The sequence below is a fragment of the Ictalurus punctatus genome, chromosome 10 (genome assembly GCF_001660625.3).
Source record: "Ictalurus punctatus breed USDA103 chromosome 10, Coco_2.0, whole genome shotgun sequence".
NCBI lineage: Eukaryota > Metazoa > Chordata > Actinopteri > Siluriformes > Ictaluridae > Ictalurus > Ictalurus punctatus.
The window spans coordinates 14992307-15010867 of NC_030425.2; the positions used below are offsets into that span (position 1 = coordinate 14992307).

Below are 18561 nucleotides of genomic sequence, written 5' to 3' on the forward strand. Positions count from 1 at the left end.
CCTCAGCTGGACAGGCAGGCTGAGCGACGACCTCAGCTGAACAGGGAGGCTCTGAGGTCACCAGGTGAAGCTTGGGCGTGAGCGGAACTTGGCTGGGCGTGTCGGCAGACTGGGGCGTGAGCGGAACTTGGCTGGGCGTGTCGGCAGACTGGGGCGTGAGCGGAACTTGGCTGGACATGTTGGCAGACTGGGGCGTGAGCGGAACTTGGCTTGGACCTCAGGGACGGGATTTGGATTTCGGGGACTGGAGGCTTGACTTGGATTTCAGAGTTGAGCTCTGCATGAATTTGCCTGTAGTAGTGGGTAAACGGCAGGGCAGGTTCGCCTGCCAGACTTACCCCCCTGAGAAGTTGTTCTAGCTCGTCTTTCGCCTCCGGACTCCCGAATCGCATCATGAATTCCCCCACAAACTGTTCTACACTGTCCAGGTTCCTACAGTGCTTATCCAGTTTGAGCTGCACCCATTGACGGGCCGGTCCAAAGAACCGGGACCACATTAATCGGAGCCAGTGCTTCTCCTCTGGCTTAGGGTCTGACAGGCTGGAGAAATAGAATTGACAGTCTACCAGGAAATATTCTGGGGCACCGAAAAATCCGTCAAATGGATCAGGAAGCTCCATAAATGTCCATTGTGGGAAGTGGACTGAGTCCAAAGCGGGGACGGTTGGCGTCGACTTCCGGGTTCTGCATCTCCTCCGTTCTCCTGCTGCATCCATGTTTGAGCGGAAGATTCTGTCACGAATCGTGACGGAGCAGAGATAGGACGGATGCAAGTGCAGGATGAACAGTTGTTTATTTGAAAGAGAGGCAGGCAGACAAATCCAAAACGTGATCCAAAACGTAATCCACAAACATGCAAGAGGTCAGGCGATTGGCAAACAGACATACACGGGGCAAGGCTGGAATCTAGGTCGTGGTCATGGGAAACAGGGTCGATAAACAAAACGAGAAACGAACTATGACGAGAGACTGGAAGCAGATAATCCAGCACGAACTAACTCTAAACATGGACTGTGACTATGACTACGACTACGACTACGATACGAACTAAACTAACTCTATGGTATTAATCTTCCGCGTTGTGTGCTGGGAGGCGCGCGGTATATATGCGGACATGATCAGCGTCTAAACCGCTAGCAGCTGAGAGCAATACAGACCCACGTGAAATCCCAGCCAATGACGGAACAGGGAGGAGACATGACAGAAACATAAACATAACACACGTGTCCCAATGTCATTACGGTCAACAACGGAAAAGCAGGTGCTCGCGCATTCGCGCTTAGAGAACGCTGCTTCAAGTGGGAATCATGACACACAAGAGCTGAAACTGAAAATTCTGACCTTTTACAGAGCTGGAGAAGGGCATAAAAGATCATCAGAGATCCTTTGTATGTTATGGAAAAGTATAGGATTTAAAGGCACTTTAAGGTGTGGAAATTAAAGGCTCTTTAGATGTATGGAAAAGCTTGGAAAACTGTGAACATTATTTGAGAATAAAAGTATGGATATTTTGTAGTTTGTAGGTCGCCTGACCTCTGATTGTTTTTGGATTTTGATTATTCATCGCATTTTGGATTTGTCTGCCTATCTCTTTCGATAAAAGCTTTTTACTGCATTTGTATTCACTTGCATCCATTCTCTGACACATTTCATGATCTGTAAAAAAAAAAAAACAGAAAAAAAAAAGAAAATGAAATATAGAAAGGCTGGAATTTTTTTTTAAATAAATCTGAAAAAAAGTTAAGTAACTCTGGCATGTTTTGGGGAGGCGTGAATCCTAAAGATTCAGAAATGGAAGCAACACAGACTCAAATAGCTAACCAAAGAGAAAATTAACTTTTAAAAAACTACAGATATTCACAAATATCCAAAACAAACAGCAGAGACTTGGAGACATCAGAAGCAATTGGAAGAAAAGCCCACTTTTGTATCAGTATGAGAGATATCATTTAGATATCTTACACTTTCATTTCTTGCATGAAATAGTGCCGTCAGTAAAAGCTTGAATTTTCAATACATTTCAAAGTAAGAGAGCAGAAACTGAATCCACTGCTGATGCACGGGCACTGCTAAACTTTCTTATTTATTTTTTTATTATTTCTGCACTTTTGAAATCATTTTGTGGAGCATTTGTAAGATGTTATTTTGCTTGCAGACATTAATGAGTGTGTGACATACCCTGGCACCTGCTCGCCTGGTACATGTCAGAACCTGGACGGCTCGTTCCGCTGTATCTGTCCTCCGGGTTACGAGTTACAGAATGAGAACTGTATTGGTGAGCCTGTCTCTTATCTGCTATATAACACACACAAAATTAGAGTAAGCTCTGTTTTTCATAGTGCATCTCTCTCTCTCTTTCTCTCTTTCTCTTTCACATAATTGCTCCGCAGACATTGACGAGTGTGAATCTCAACCCAACCTCTGTCTGTTTGGCCACTGTGTAAACACACCGGGAAGCTTCCAGTGTCACTGCCAGCCAGGTTTTGTTCTGTCTGATAACAAACATCGCTGCTTTGGTGAGTGCGACCTGTTGCACATTTTACATGTATTTTAGTATCACTTCTGATATTGGTAAACAAGTAAGCCACAGAGCATAGCTACAGATGCTGTGAGGCAGTGTTGCCAACATAGCGGCTGAGATTTGGCAACTTTTTAGACCCCTTTAGTGACTTTATTGAAGAAAAAAACCAGGCTAGTGAAAGATTTAGTGCGTAGACATTAGTGAATGTCCTGCTCATAATACGACCTAATGAATGAAGAGTTCGGCATGTTAGTTTGTCATTGTTTCTCTCTCTCAAGACACGCGCAAGAGCTTCTGCTTCACACGTTTCGAGGCCAGTAAATGCTCCGTTCCCAAACCTCAGAACATTAGCAAGGCTGACTGCTGCTGCAGCCTGATGCCCGGGGAGGGCTGGGGTGACCCCTGTGAACTTTGCCCCCAGGAGGGCCAAGGTACCGTCTCTCACAGCTGGCTACATTTACTGAACATACTAAAATGAAATAAATAATGCAAAAAAGAAAGAAAGAAGTAAATGCCGTGTTGGATATGCGATCATATATACACTATATACACCTAATTACCTCATTTATACAGACTAACAATTCCATTTTAATATTTGTCTTGCTTTCTTGTCCCTGTGCAGCTGCATTTAAACAGTTGTGTCCCTATGGTCACGGAGCTGTGCCTGGACTAGGAGAAGGTCGTGTGGGTAAGACACATTTGTACTGTACAGCAAACTACATAATACACATACATATACAGAAATCACAAAAGCTAACAACAAAAGCAAGCTCGCCATTCAAGTGGATACAGTCAGGAACACTGTTGCTAGGCAACAGGGAAATAGAGATGCGATGCAGAAATTAGGGAATGATAGAATGTAGTATAAAAGTGCAGTGAATGTGAACATGAAAGGAACTGTCTGGAGTTGTAGCATTTTCTGATGTGTTTATTACTAAACAGTTCCAAACATGTGAGAAACATCAGCATTAAAACATTAAAACTCATTACAACCTGTCAACTGGTACATGAGAAGGATCTTCTTGTAAATACTTTACAGTGAATACATCAAAACATTTTAATATAACACACACATAATTTCATTGCTTAGAGAATTCAGTGGAATACTGTATCGGAATAATGTCCATATGATGTCTATGCTGGGAATACTCTGATATTTCCCTTGTCTTTTGCTCGCAGTAAAAAAAAAATCATGAGAGAAATCATGGAGAAATCCATGCGTTATTAAACTAACACATCTTAATCTGGGCATGCACTAGAAAATGTTCAGAATGAAAGCCCTAATAGCATTCATAAAAAAAATTATAGTTTAAAAATGTTTGCAGCAAGTTTAGTTATCATTACTTTGATATAATGGACTGTAAAGTTAGCTCTTAGTAACTGCTTTAATCTCTTTAATATGTGGCTGTAGAGATAATAAAGAAACAGAAAGTTGGAAAAAAAATTTTAAAAAAAAGGATTTTGAAAAAAACAAACAAAGAGTAGCAGCCTCTATTGCAAGGCATTATTGCAAATTATAGTTTTTTTTAAAGGTATCTTTAAAACTATAAGATTACTGAAAGGCTAGAAACACTTGACCAATTGCAAATTAATGTGTTTAATAATGTGTAAGACATCAGATATAGATTCCTCTTTGTATGAAAACAAACAGTTATAACAAATATAATTTAAATAAAAGTTTATAAGAAATTAAAAAGAAAAAAACAAACATTTGCCCTTTAATATCCTGACATAATCAGAAAGATTTTTGCTCTAATATTTATTTCAAAGGTCTATCACTTATCCCATCAGATCATGCCCGCTTTTGACCTGGAAATTCACTTCCAATTCTGAAACTTTTGTGTGTCCAGTATAACATACCTCGTCTTTGTCTTGCACAGATATGAATGAGTGTTTGGATAACCCGTGTAAAAATGGCGTCTGCATCAACACCGATGGCTCCTTCCGCTGTGAATGTCCCTTCGGCTACAACCTGGATTACACTGGTATCGAATGCGTGGGTGAGTTCATACACACACAAATCCATATACACACTAATGTACATCCGTACATTCCCACATAATGTACTTACAAGTCATGCAGCCAACTTAACAAATGCACACACAAACACATCTCTCAGAGACGAATAACAAGAAGCCCACGATGCAGATCATTAGTGTGACGCAAATTTCTTCACGTTTTAGATACGGACGAGTGTTCGATTGGAAACCCGTGTGGCAACGGCACCTGCACTAACGTGGTAGGAGGCTTCGAGTGCTCCTGTCAGGAGGGGTTTGAACCTGGGCCCATGATGAGTTGTGAAGGTGTGTGCACCCAAACATAATGCCATGTGTCATATAATAATACTACTGTATAACGCTTAACTGAAGTTAATCACACTTGAATAAATGAACGAGTTGTGTAACATTCCCTAAATAAAATAGATTTAGTAATGTAGGGAAGTGGCCATCTTATATTATAAGATTTACAGGCAATATATTGTGCAATTTAAATAGATTTTAGTGTTTGGAATGAAAAAAAAATGCTTGAGACAGTTGATATGTAGTTTATCAGCATAAGCTTGAAATGTAACCTGTTTATTTATTAAAATGACATTGACATTAAAATTCTGCAGCTGCAGCAATAACTATTTTATAAACACTTTAAATCAAAGGCATGTTTAAGATCATACGGCATTAATACTGTTATGATACAGAGGTCATTGGACAAAGACTTTTAAGCAACGTATGTGCAGGACATTATTGGGAAATCAATTGTAAGCAATCACATCCACATCCAACCTAGATATCACTTCATATTTAAAATGGTAATAAGAAATTCTACAAAATGGCACTTTGGACATTCTGAGAATGGTATATTTATAAACTGGGACTCGACAGAGGCTGCCTCATAGTCTTTATTTATTTGTTTATTTATTTATTTTTGCCTCTTTTTCAGATATTAATGAGTGTGCTGTGAACCCGCTGCTCTGTGCCTTCCGCTGTGTGAACACGTTCGGTTCGTACGAGTGCATGTGTCCTGCAGGCTACGTGCTGCGGGAGGATCAGAGGATGTGTCGAGGTGAGAAAATCCACAGTGCGCAACGAGAAGACATCGTCTCCAATTACCACGCCACAGGATTAACACACTGTCCTCATATTACTATCACTCATCACTGTTTTCATTCATTTAAGTTTGAAAACATAGTTTTCAAAACTTTGCTTGCAGTAATGTGCGCAAGTTTGAACCAAAAGATTTATGGAAGCAAAAAGCAAAGTTGTACTGTATATTTGATCAGTTATATGAAACGGGTGTATGCGGTTTCCTGCAACAAGACAGCGTTATAGAACATAGTCAGATTTTGCTCTGACTGTATCTTCAGATGCTGATTTTATATAATGGAGTGTATGACATTTGGTAAGGTATATCAGGAAGAACAGGGGGTGAATATTACATAAGGCATAAAAGGGTTGGGGGTGTGCTGTTATTGGAAAATAACAAAGGATGTAGTGGTGTGATGCAGCTTAACACAACATGAAATAGTGTTCCCACAGCACATTCTGAAGTGTTCCTCTTATCCAAGTTATTACCGAGTATTTGTTACACATTCAGACAGGAAGATTTTTGAACTTATATCATTTTGATTTTTTTCATGCTTAATGGCTTTAATGTCTTGATGGTATAAATAAAATTTCCTCATAATTTTCACTAAGGTATGCATGCTGTTGTATTGAACCACATTTTGCTGTTTAATGTTCTTAATCTCTCTCTCATATGCTCTCTCTCTCTCTCTCTCTCTCTCTCTCTCTCTCTCTCTCTCTCTCTCTCTAGACCAGGATGAGTGTTCGGAGGGGCTGGATGACTGTGAGAGCAGGGGCATGGTCTGCAAAAACCTCATCGGCACCTTCATGTGTATCTGTCCACCAGGAATGACTCGACGCCCTGATGGGGAGGGCTGTATGGGTGAGTACCTGTGTGAGTGAGTGTGTGTAGACACATTTTAAGAGGAGATCAAGCAATTGCTTTAGACTTCAGGGACACAAGTAGCTTAAATGTGAAATGACAACAGGACGCCATTCCAGCGATAAGGAAAGAAAGGTACAGTTTTATCCAACAATGGTTCTATCCAATAATTTCAACTTTTAGACTTGTCAGTATCATCCCGTGAATGAACACAGTAAATGCATTTGAACATAGAAAAAGAACAGTCTGTAAACAAGAGCACACTAACTCAAGTGTTTAAATTTGTTTTTGGATGTACAGTAAATACTGTAAATATGTCTTGTGATATTAATAGATATTGCATTGCATAGGTTCTCCCACTAAGTTTTAGCTTGTTCCATCTCCTTTTCTTTACTTCGGTTTCTCTTCACTGTTTCTTCACTCTTGGCCACCCACTCATCCTGACTCACTGTATCTCTCGTTCCCCTCCTCTGCATGTCTCCTTGGCAGACCTGAACGAGTGCAGAACCAAGCCTGGCATCTGCAAGAACGGCCGCTGTGTGAACACGGTGGGCAGCTACCGCTGCGAGTGCAGCGAAGGATTCGAGCCCAGCTCCACAGGCACTGAGTGCATTGGTAAGAACCTGCCATGAAGGAGCACACACTCACACAGAGGCTCACATATGCTTTCACTATAACATGCATGACAGCCGTAAACAAATCGGTGACTATTTGATGATTCTTAAATATGTGAGGCAAAAATGCAGCCTGCAGCACACCTCCAAAAATGTTATCTAACATACACCCACTCAGAAACACTGACAATAACAAGTTTGCAAAACTGTCTTGGAATTCTAATAACATGTCCATGCTGGCAGGGTTTTCTCTTCAAGATTTATCTGATACACGGCCTGTGAATTCACACACAGTGGAGAGTGTAAAAATTCATATCAGTGTACCATACTTATCACACAGCTACACAAATCTGTGTGCATCAGGTAAAAGTTGTGAACAGGGTTGTTATCGTTAATAAAAACAGATCCTGGGACTTTAAAAATTTCAGTGCTTTAAATTGTGGTAAATTAGAACTCCTTTTTTTTAAAAATCATTTTAGAGAGAAAGTAGCCAAAATATAGTTAATAAAAATATAATGTACAATTTTCAATGTGTGATTTGAGCTATAGTTGTATTTAATACATTAGTGGAAATGGTGGCTAGCAGAAGAGAGAAAGTGGCCTATGAAAATGTAATCAACAACATAATGTTGTGATGTAGCCCTATGTACTGTTTCCAAGCCAAGGTTGATTATTGTCCAATAACAAAGTAGTTTATTCCTTTTATACCACAGCAGTTTGCCAAAAATTCATTAAAGCATGACACAACATACTTTTTTATCCATTTATAGTTATGTTCAATGTTGTTGAACATCCAGGAAAAAAAAGTTAGTTCCTGTTATTACTTACCTTATAACAGATATAAATTGTTGTTCCCTCAGCAGGTGATATTTTTTTCTCTGTGTCTTGAAGTCATTAAGACAAAAAATGCACCACTTGTCCCTGAGGGGAAAAACCCGCCACCTCCTTAGTCCTGAAGCCTTTCCTGTGGTAGAAAACCTAAAGTCACAATTTTACCTCTGACCTTTACAAATGACTAACACTGGAGACAGCATAGGGATAGATCACAGTAATACAAGAGGATCTTGGTGCAATTATTCGCCTATGGCCGCTGCAGGCTATAGATCTATAATATGAGAAACACAGACCACGACATCAAATCATCATAATGAATCAAATCATATGATACTGTCAATTAAATCTAGTCTAAATGATTCATATTTCCTTCTCTAGACCACAGAAAGCTGTTAACAGTGAAATCACAGAGATGAAAAGCTAACAATCTGATCATCCGTTGTCTTTCTCAGATAATCGTCAAGGCTTCTGTTTCACTGAGGTTCTACAGACCATGTGCCAGCAATCGTCCACCAACCGCAACAGCGTTACCAAATCCGAGTGCTGCTGTAACGGAGGCCGTGGCTGGGGACCACAGTGCGAGCTCTGCCCCCTGCCTGGCACCGTGCAGTACAAGAAGATGTGTCCACACGGACCGGGCTACACTACCGATGGCAGAGGTGAGAGGGGGCAGTTCATTTTAAAGGGTTATGCTGCAAGGACATGTTGGCAGAGATGTTGCAAGTCTGATGTGGTGTTACATGACCAAATGCAGCATGCAGCCATATACACGTTGCCATGGTGATAGCATTGTGTGTTGTGCCAATTACATTGAATTTGCTTATTTTTCGTTACTAGCTCGTTAAAAACGTTAAATCTAACACGTCATGGAAAGTCTCAGGACTTACCTTACATTCCTTACAAAAAAAGTTCCACACACCAACCTATAAAATTTGTGCTGTTATAAATGCACCCTCCTCTGTCCAATCCTCATTGTTTGATCCATACCAAGTCATTACATCACTAATCAGACCAGACAGTGTAACTGAAATAAAATCTAGACGCCTCTGAAAGCTCTCCCTTTTCTGATCTAATGTCTCTAGCCCAGTAGCTACTCTCTGGTCAGATGAGTTGTTTTAAACTAAATAATTTACATCAATGCCTGTGATTGGATAAGCCACAGCAGAGGATCTACTACAGAAATCAAGCTGATTGAAGATGTTTAGAAAACTGAGTCACTGATCTATGGCTAATTGCATTGATTGGTGCTGCCACTATGTTTTTTCATTGCAGGTCCACTGTAGAATCCAGTAACATAAAATTGCTTTTTCATGATCACTCATGGGTTTTAAACTGAGCGTGACTTTTTGTTTCTACAGATATCAATGAGTGTAAGGTTATGCCCAACTTGTGTAAGAATGGCGAGTGTATTAACAGCGTGGGTTCCTTCCGCTGCCACTGCAATGTGGGCTACACTAACGATTTCAGCGGCACCTCCTGCACTGGTACGTCTTTAATTTATGCCCTTCATGAGCAACCAGTTCATCATGAGCCCAACAAAGATCTCTGGATTCTTTGCGTGTTATGATCAGAACGACCATAATTATAAGAACTTATAAAAGTCATGTTTGTCAAACTCATAACTGCCAAAATAGAAATTCTGTATTTTCTGAAAGTTCCAATCTGACAGTTGTGAAATCTCTTTATAAAAAAAAAATACAACCAAAACAAAAATTTACTTTAGTGCCCTTAATTAAATTACCCTTAAAATAATTGTAAGAATTTTAATTTATAGCAACATGATATTTCAGTTTCGCAGATGTTTCTTTGTCACAAGTAACAAAATGTTCAAATAGTTTACTGTATGTTTTGCAGACTTTTGGACCACATTGTATGTACATATTTTAACTCATTACTTATCATTTCCCAGTGACTCCACAATACATGGTATAGTTCAGCTTTTTAGGCTTTAAAATGTAGATTTCAGTCTTAAATGAACTGTATGTGTTAGCTGTTGCCATAGAAACAGCTGCTGTCCAAGTCCAAGGAGATAAACAGTTTTAGAAAGAACCTCTAAGCTGTTATCTTGAATTAACTAATACTGCATTTGACTTAATTCGGAAGTGGAAAATCAAAACATGGTGGAATAAAAACATGGATGCCTCCATGTTTGCCTTTTGTTATCAACAATAATGGTTTCATGTCAGCTAACTGTGATGAGTGATGTATATTTACACCCTCAAAACAGTGAACTACATGGTGAATGTTATAGAATTAACAAGCTGTTATGTCTGTATGTTTATTGATCTAAAGCAAATACTAGTGAAATACTAGAAGATGACCAAACTGTCCTGAATGGACAAATTGAACATAAATGATGATAACATTATACTCTTGAAGTGAGTCCTAATTGATTGTTTACCCTGTGTTTCAGATTTGGACGAATGTTCTCAGTCCCCCAAGCCGTGTAACTTCCTGTGTAAGAACACAGAAGGCAGTTACCTGTGCTCTTGCCCTCGAGGGTACATCCTGCAGCCAGATGGAAAGACCTGCAAAGGTGAGTTTCCCCTTCTGCATCGCCTCACTGCATAAATAGATTCGTGATACAGCATGTAGAGTTCATGAGTGCAAGTAACGGTTTATAAATGATGTGACACCCAGACTTGGATGAGTGCTCCACCAAGCAACACAACTGCCAGTTCCTCTGTGTGAACACCATTGGAGGCTTCACCTGCAAGTGTCCCTCTGGATTTACTCAACACCAGACAGCATGCATCGGTAAGCCTAGCTCCGTTCACATTAGTGTATGTAACTGTAGTGTACGACATACTGTAGGTTCTGTGTTACAGGGGTATGAACAAAAAAACCTATGTAAAGTTTAGTTAAAATATTTTAATGTGGATCCTGGGTTAGTGTATGTACTGTCAAAGATATCAACTTCAGGTAAATAAAATATTTATCTCAGATTTTGTAATTCATGATAAAATGAATATATTGCCTCCTTAACGTAGCCCAGCTCACACACACTTGCTAGAAACTGTCATGTAATGAGGGTTAGGACGGATGCAATTGCAGTTAAGAGCTTTAATGAAGATTATAATATCCAGAGGGCAAGGCAAAAGACAGGCAGTGGTCAGGTGATCAGGCAAACAGGCTAGAGCACGTAAGGCAGAAATCAACATCAAAGGTAGAGCACAATCAAAACCAGAATATACACAACAATGCTTAGTAATCTCCAGAGACTATGGCAACTGAACATATTACTTCACAAACTCAGAGGGTTCAAAAAGTTTCTTATATAGCATGGTGTGATTGTCAGTGTGATTGGGAACAAATGTGTGTAATTAGTCTGGTGTCTGTGTGTTCCATTGGGAGTTTATAGGTCGTGGTGCATACTGGAAAATGGAGTCACTAGTAGGCCGTGACATGACAAAATCCAGGAGGCCAAAACAGATCAAATATTAGCTTCACTGTGTCTGTATTCATTAGCATACAAATACATAAGACCTATAAAAACAAAATCTGGTTCATTAGCATTGTACTTCTCTCAGATAAATGTCTGTACCTCAGAATTATGTGGTTCTGATTGTGCTTTTCTACCCGGCAGATAACAACGAGTGTAACAACCAGCCGAATGCGTGTGGATCCCGAGCATCCTGCCTCAACTCCCCCGGCAGTTTCTCTTGTGAGTGTCAGAAGGGCTTCTCTCTGGACACCAGTGGACTGGAGTGTGAAGGTAATGATAATACAGTAAGGCATTTAATGTCAGTGGTTAAGTAATTATCGCCAGAGGACACAGTGAGTGTCACTGACCTTTATAAACTCTGAACAGCTATCAACTGATGGCAGATTAACACTCGCAATGTGAGCTGCTGTGGAAATGTCAGCTTTTGCCTCTATATTATACAACAATTTGGCAGCAATTATTTTCAGAAAATAATTGCACATAATAAATTGGTTAACGTGGAGGTTACACACAATATATCATTAGACTACATGATTTATTCTTGTTGAGAATTCCAGTTTATATGAATATGCAAATTAGAATGTCAACAAAACTTAAATTCCTGTCCACTTCACATAGTAAACTGATGTAGCACGGACTTAATATGCATATTGAAACATGAAAGGCTTGTGTATTTTAAGATACTGTAACACTCACCAATAAGGTTTTCAGATTCCTGCTCACCAGGGTGTTTAAAGGTCCTCCAAACAATTCCAAAGCTCACTTTATAATGAGACTTTTTTCTCCCTCTCAAACTCAAAAAAATACAGTAAACGCATTGTCTGTTTAATGATCACTGAAAATTAAGATTTTCAATTACATTTACAGTCACATTGAAAAAGTATTTGAAAATATGCCAGTTTTATTTGAGAATACCAATTCCCCTAGAAAGATTAAATAATAATAATAATAAACACATTTAAAATAGTTTAGGGAGATTTTAATCCTGGATCTCTGCTTTATAATAGTGTCTGTTGTGACAAGAGTTATAATAAAATATGTAAAAATATAAAAACACTTGTGGCATTGCAGATGTGGACGAGTGCACAGGGAACCACAGATGCCAACACGGATGCCAGAACATGCTGGGTGGTTTCCGCTGCGGCTGCCCGCAGGGCTATGTTCAACACTACCAGTGGAACCAATGCGTGGGTGAGTGTCCTACAGCACAGCTTCTCGAACAACCTCTCAAATCAACCAACAAAACAAATATGCATCATTAAGACAAAGACATGCAAAAAAAAAAAAAAGGTATCCATTTAAATTAAAGTGTACCTGTTATGGTTTCTCAAATATTACCTCTCATGTAGTGTGTTATGTAGCTGCTTGTGAATATAAAAAGTCTGCAAAGTTTCAAAAATCAAAGCGTACGACAAACGGAGTTATTGACCCACAAAAGAAGGAAGCGATTCTGAACAGCTGAAACGAGTCGTTAGTAATTCCAGACTTACTGCCTGTACTAACTTACATAGGTTTGTAACAAAAAGCCCCGGATCTGGTCTTCATCGGCTGCTTGCGAACAGATGGAGCTGAAACTCGTTATGGTAGTGGGCGTTATCTTTTTGAAACACGTTGACAGCTGTAGACCAATCACAACAGACTGGGACATCTGACCAATCAAAGTAGAGTATGCTCTCTGAAAGGAGGAGTTTAGAATGAATCCTTTAGAACGGATCATTGAACGAGTCGTTTGTGACACTGGGGGGAAAAGTTAATGCTGCAGTTTAAATTATGAGCACGTTAAAGTGTGTTTTGACCTTGGATGCATGTAAATCTATTGTATGAGACATTTAAAACAAAATTAGGCAAGTTTCAAAACCATAATAGGTGCGCTTTAAAATCGTAAATTTGTTTGATCCATGTTTGTTGATATGCACACTAATAATTGCCTGATTGTCAGTTACCAGATTATTTTTGCCACCATGTAAACACCATATTCAAATTTTAAATTAAAGCTGTTATCAGATTTCGAGAAACCCAACAAAAACATGTGGATTTCAAATCAATAATCAGATTGTATATTTTAATGTGTACTGTTAATCTGATATCAGACATAACAAGGTAGAGAATATACTTAATATATTAGTATAACATTGGATATTTTTTTCTTTGGTGTATTTAATACATTTACATTTTATCCCTGTTTTTTCCTTTCTTTTGAAATTGCTAGTGGTACTCCCCTAACATTTCAGATTTCACAAATCACAAAAATACAGTTATAAACATATGAGAAGAGATGCAAATTTATGTTGGGGGAGAAAAAAACAGCAGGATTTATTCAGCAATTGTAGCAGTGAAGACGTGTATTTAAAAATAAAGATGATTATCAACTGACTGGTGTCTTATTATCATATTATTGAAGTACATCTTCATGTAATGGATCAATTAGTTTATTAAATATATAGTAGTATAATAGATAATATAATAGTATAATATATGATACAATATAATAGTTTATTTTGTTTGTAGGCTGAATAATTTCATGAGCAGAGAAAAGTAGTTTCTACTAAAGTGAAATGCTATATTTATTGACTCAATTGTTACAGTTTCATTTTATGTAGTGAACACTGCTAGAATACAACCTTTAAAGCATTACTCATTCTTCTCCCTCTCTCTGTATTTCTTCCTCTCACTGTTTCCCTCCACCTCTATAGATGAGAACGAGTGTACCGGCAGTCAGGTGTGTGGCTCGGCCTCATGCTACAACACTCTGGGCAGCTACAAGTGCGTGTGCCCGTCAGGGTTCGACTTCCAGCAGGGTATGGGTGGGTGCCAGGACGTTAACGAGTGCACCATGTCTAACAACCCCTGCACTTACGGGTGCTCCAACACGGACGGTGGTTACCTGTGCGGTTGTCCCGGGGGCTTCTACAGAGCAGGGCAGGGGTAAGACTTTAACAAGCAACCCTATTCCACTTCCTCAAACTCAAATTCACCTGAACATTAACTTTAATAACTTAAAAGATTCAGTACTTTAAGGAATTTGCATATTAATGAGCCTATAATGCAATACTGCCACAAACAGAATATAAATATGATAAAAATAAAACAAATAAGAAAGGTGTACATTAATAAAGGGAAGTATGTCGATATAATATCATTATCATGATAAATGATGTCACAATCTGCTTTTCTGAGATAACTTGGATATTGTGATATCTTTTGAGGGTTTTAAAAAATCCAAAAAACCCAAAAAAGGGTTTTGTTGTTAAAATGTATTTAATGTTAACAATTTGACATATTTTTATATAAATATTTTATATATAATTTTCCTTTACATGTATGTGTGTGTGTGTGTGTGTATATATATATATATATATATATATATATATATATATATATATATATATATATTATTTTTTTCTACTTTTACATATTTCTTCTCCATTGTTAAATCTTGTATAAATGTAAACACATATAAATTGTGATATACCGTTTATCCATCACAATTTAGCTCTTGTCAAAGTTGCTCAGATCCTTACGCTTGCCAATTTTTCCTGCTTTCAACACATCAACTTTGAGAACTGACTGTTCACTTGCTACCTAATATCTAAAACCGCTTGACAGGTGCCATAGTAATAAGATAATCAATGTTATTCACGCCACCTCTCAGTGGTTTTAATGCTATGGCTGATTGGTGTGTGTGTATATGTGCAATTTTTTTAAAACATGCAACACTGTTCTGCTGGAGGTTTGTGAGTAAACCTAAATATTGTGATACGTGTGTGTGTGTGTGTGTGTGTGTGTGTGTGTGTGTGTGTGTATGTATGTGTGTGTGTGTCTGTAGACACTGTATCACAGGAGCGGGCTTCCAGGGTCAGTTTGGTTCAGAGGAAGTCGAGGACAGCGCTCTCTCACCTGAAGCCTGTTACGAGTGCAAGATTAATGGTAACAGGGAGAATGGCGGCCGTCACAGACGCAGCGCTGCAGACAATGAGCTGAAGGTTCGTTATGCCCCTTTTATCTCTTATTGGCTTCAGCATCTGATTCCACTTGTATTCAGTTTGTTTCTTTATGACTGGGCTTACAAGATAACAACAACAACAACAACAACAACAATAATAATAACAATTATTATTATTATTTATTTTATCCTTTTCTTATGTGTTGCTTTATTTCCTCCTTGCTTTCATCTATTTAACCTTCTTTTGGTTTCTTCTTTCTTTTGTTCTTTCATTCTTTAATCCTTTCTATCTTTAGCTGCCTTTTTTTTAATCCTTGCCTATAATATCTTGCCTTTTTTTCTCTGTCTTCTTTCATTTTCTTTTTGATCTTGTTTTTCATTCTTTCTTTCATTTTTCATTTTCCTTTATCCATTATTTCTTACATATTTTCCTCCTACATCTCTTTTTTCTGTATTTTTTCCCCTTCTGTCCTTCCTTCCTTCCATCCATCCATTGTTTATATTACAGTGGCTCTAGAGATGTCTGTGCATTGATGCTCATTCTTTAACCCCCTTTAATCTCATTCCTCTGTTGCAGGAGTCCGTGAGCATGGCCAGCGTAGACACTCAGAGCTCCATCCCCATGAACCTGTCTCTGGCCTCACTGCAGAATAGAGAACCACTGCTGGAGCTGCTTCCAGCCCTGGAGCCTCTGGAGCACCACATTCGCTACGTCATCACTCATGGCAACCAGGCTGAGCACTTCCGGCTGCTGGAGCGGCGTGACGGTAAGACAATTCTGCGCTTGGGCCGTAAGACTCCCCCGGCCGGCTCTTACCGCCTGGAGATCGCCTCCCTGCCCCTGTATGGCCCACGCCAACTCCGCCAGCTGGAGGACCAGCACGACACTGACTACCTGCTGGGGGAGATTGGAGACGCACTGCGCATCAAGCTGCACATTTACCTGCACTGAGTGCTCTCCTGACCTTTGACCCCAGTCCCTACACTATAGAGCTTTATTATGCTGAAGAACTGTCTTCATCCCCCCCCCCCCCCCCCTTTTATTTTTTTTTATTTTTTTTTTACTTATTCAGCCTTCCCCTTAGACCAAAGCATAACAGTCAAGCCAGGACAAGCATGAAGACAATCAGAAAGCTTAATTAGCCATAAGGGCATTTAAGCCATTAGTGACAGATGAAACTGTCAAAATGACCAAAAAAAGGACTTAAGCTGATGCCCAAATCTTTTCCCTATAATCCAAGACAATCCAGTATTCCTCTTAGATCTTAATGTAGCGACTATATCAGCCTGTAAATGCACATACAGTTAAATTGTGTCTCATAATATTATGTAATGTATTGAACGTATGGCCAGAACAACCACTGACCGTTCTGTAATCTCAGTGAACACTGGGGTCAAAGGATATTCCATTCAGTATTGAGTCATTCATAAAGAATTGTACTGTTTCTTATTTGTTTCTTTTTTTGTCACGAAGGACTGCAACAACAACCATATTTCAGGTCAAAATGAAAGTCAATCACGTCAAAGCTGGCCAAGCCTGCTCCTCTAGGTCTTCCTAACTCTAGTATTTAATTCTGAACCTAATCCAGCAGCTACACATCTAGAGCCAGTGTTGGATCAAGGCCAGAACTGAAATCTATCTAAAGGTAGAGCTTGAGGAGTAAAATTGGCCACATCTTAATGGTGTCACATACTGCTTTTACCTCTCAAACAAGTGGTTTCCGGTCCCAGGTCTGGACGTTTCAGGAGAATGTTGCATCTGCTGCCATGTCGTAATACCTCAACCATACAGTTCGTAAAGGTGCAGTTTGTAATTTATGACAGTCATATAATTTTAAAGGTACCTTAGAAAAACTGTGATTCACAATAGTGCCATGTAATCATTCTGTTGTCAGGCTTTACTCTAGGCCATTGTCTACATTTTTCCAGCCCGGAAACAAGCCAAAAGCCACTTTCCTTAATTGCAACTTACAAGGAAATCATAGTTTCATCAGAGCGGATCAGAATTCAGGTATAGACTTCTCAATGATTTCACTGTCATTGAAATGGACCTCACAAGTTAAAAAGTCGCAAAAAATTACAAACCGCTCCTTTTAAAGGAGTCACTGTTATGCATCAAACCTGCTTTTTATTAAACCAGGGATTTCGACATGCAACACGGCTACACACAAGCTAACAAAGCTGTTCTGCCGTTAAACCTTAAATTCTACAGCGGTACAGTAGCAGATTTTTCTGACACACTCCAGACCACATAACACATTTAACCACAACATTTATTCCCTCCCATACTTTTGTTTGCTCTCAAGGAATATAAAGGTGCTAAATGACTCCACCAGTGCTACAGAAATGCAGTCTCAATTTACAGATTGCAATCATGATCTTTTTATCAGAGGTTTTGTCTGTTTTTTTTTTTTTGTATTGTCTCAATGCTGAAAACCAATTATCAAACTCGCTTTTTCGAAAATTAAATTGTATATTTTAAAGTGAAATGTAGATTGTTTTTTTTCAATGTCAATCTTTTTTTAAGAGCATCAAGGCTGACAAACCAAACAGAACACGCAATAGACCTAAAAGTGCTGTTGACTTTGTTTCTGTAATTAATAAATGCGTGCTTGACTGCTGCCAGACACCGAGTGACACCCATAATTGTTTACATGGCGCCGTCCTCTATGTGACACTCACTGAAATAATGCCAGCATGGTGTTAATGTGAAGTGGCTGTATCAAGGACCTGCACATTCAGAGTTATCGCACTGTATCTGGTGCAGCCTGACTGCAGTGTCTGGTCCTTTCTCTCTGGTGCTAAAATCATTACATCTTCAATCCTAAACATCAAGGTTACTGCACTGTAAAAAAAAAAAAAAAAAAAAAAAAAAAAAAAATTTAAAAACAGCCTGAGCTATATTTATGCATAACCATTTGTCTAACTTGGGAACTTTGTATACTTTTTGTATCTCTCTTTTTTTTTTTTTTTTTTAATGTTTTTAATCATAATTTTATTTGCCACTACATGTAAAAGAACGAATGTGCGTGTGTGTACTGTATTTCAACATCATAAGCAAACTTGAAATATCTCAGTTATTGTCTCGTTCTCAGAACTGAAAAAATTTCATCTGTGGTGCTCATGATGGTTTGGCATGACAGCTGTAACACTGTTTCACACACACACACACACACACACACACACACACACACACACACACACACACACACACACTGCAGTATTTTTGTGACCATATAGGAATGAGGCTGTATCTGAGCAT

At 38.9% G+C, this 18561-nt stretch overlaps 1 protein-coding gene across 1 annotated transcript in view; it reads left to right on the forward strand.

Moving 5' to 3' along the window:
- fbn2b (fibrillin 2b) overlaps positions 1–18188 on the forward strand; it is an 83905-nt gene extending 65717 nt beyond the window's left edge. Inside the window, exons 48-65 of the mRNA XM_017478483.3 lie at positions 2156–2275; positions 2391–2516; positions 2800–2952; positions 3144–3209; positions 4402–4521; positions 4705–4824; positions 5459–5581; positions 6332–6463; positions 6953–7078; positions 8364–8570; positions 9270–9395; positions 10325–10447; positions 10552–10668; positions 11498–11626; positions 12428–12547; positions 14050–14281; positions 15183–15339; positions 15877–18188. Of these exons, the coding sequence (XP_017333972.1) occupies positions 2156–2275; positions 2391–2516; positions 2800–2952; positions 3144–3209; positions 4402–4521; positions 4705–4824; positions 5459–5581; positions 6332–6463; positions 6953–7078; positions 8364–8570; positions 9270–9395; positions 10325–10447; positions 10552–10668; positions 11498–11626; positions 12428–12547; positions 14050–14281; positions 15183–15339; positions 15877–16251 (2672 nt within the window). The 3' untranslated portion in view covers positions 16252–18188. The remainder of the gene's footprint in view (positions 1–2155; positions 2276–2390; positions 2517–2799; positions 2953–3143; positions 3210–4401; positions 4522–4704; positions 4825–5458; positions 5582–6331; positions 6464–6952; positions 7079–8363; positions 8571–9269; positions 9396–10324; positions 10448–10551; positions 10669–11497; positions 11627–12427; positions 12548–14049; positions 14282–15182; positions 15340–15876) is intronic.
- Positions 18189–18561: the final 373 nt, after the last annotated feature.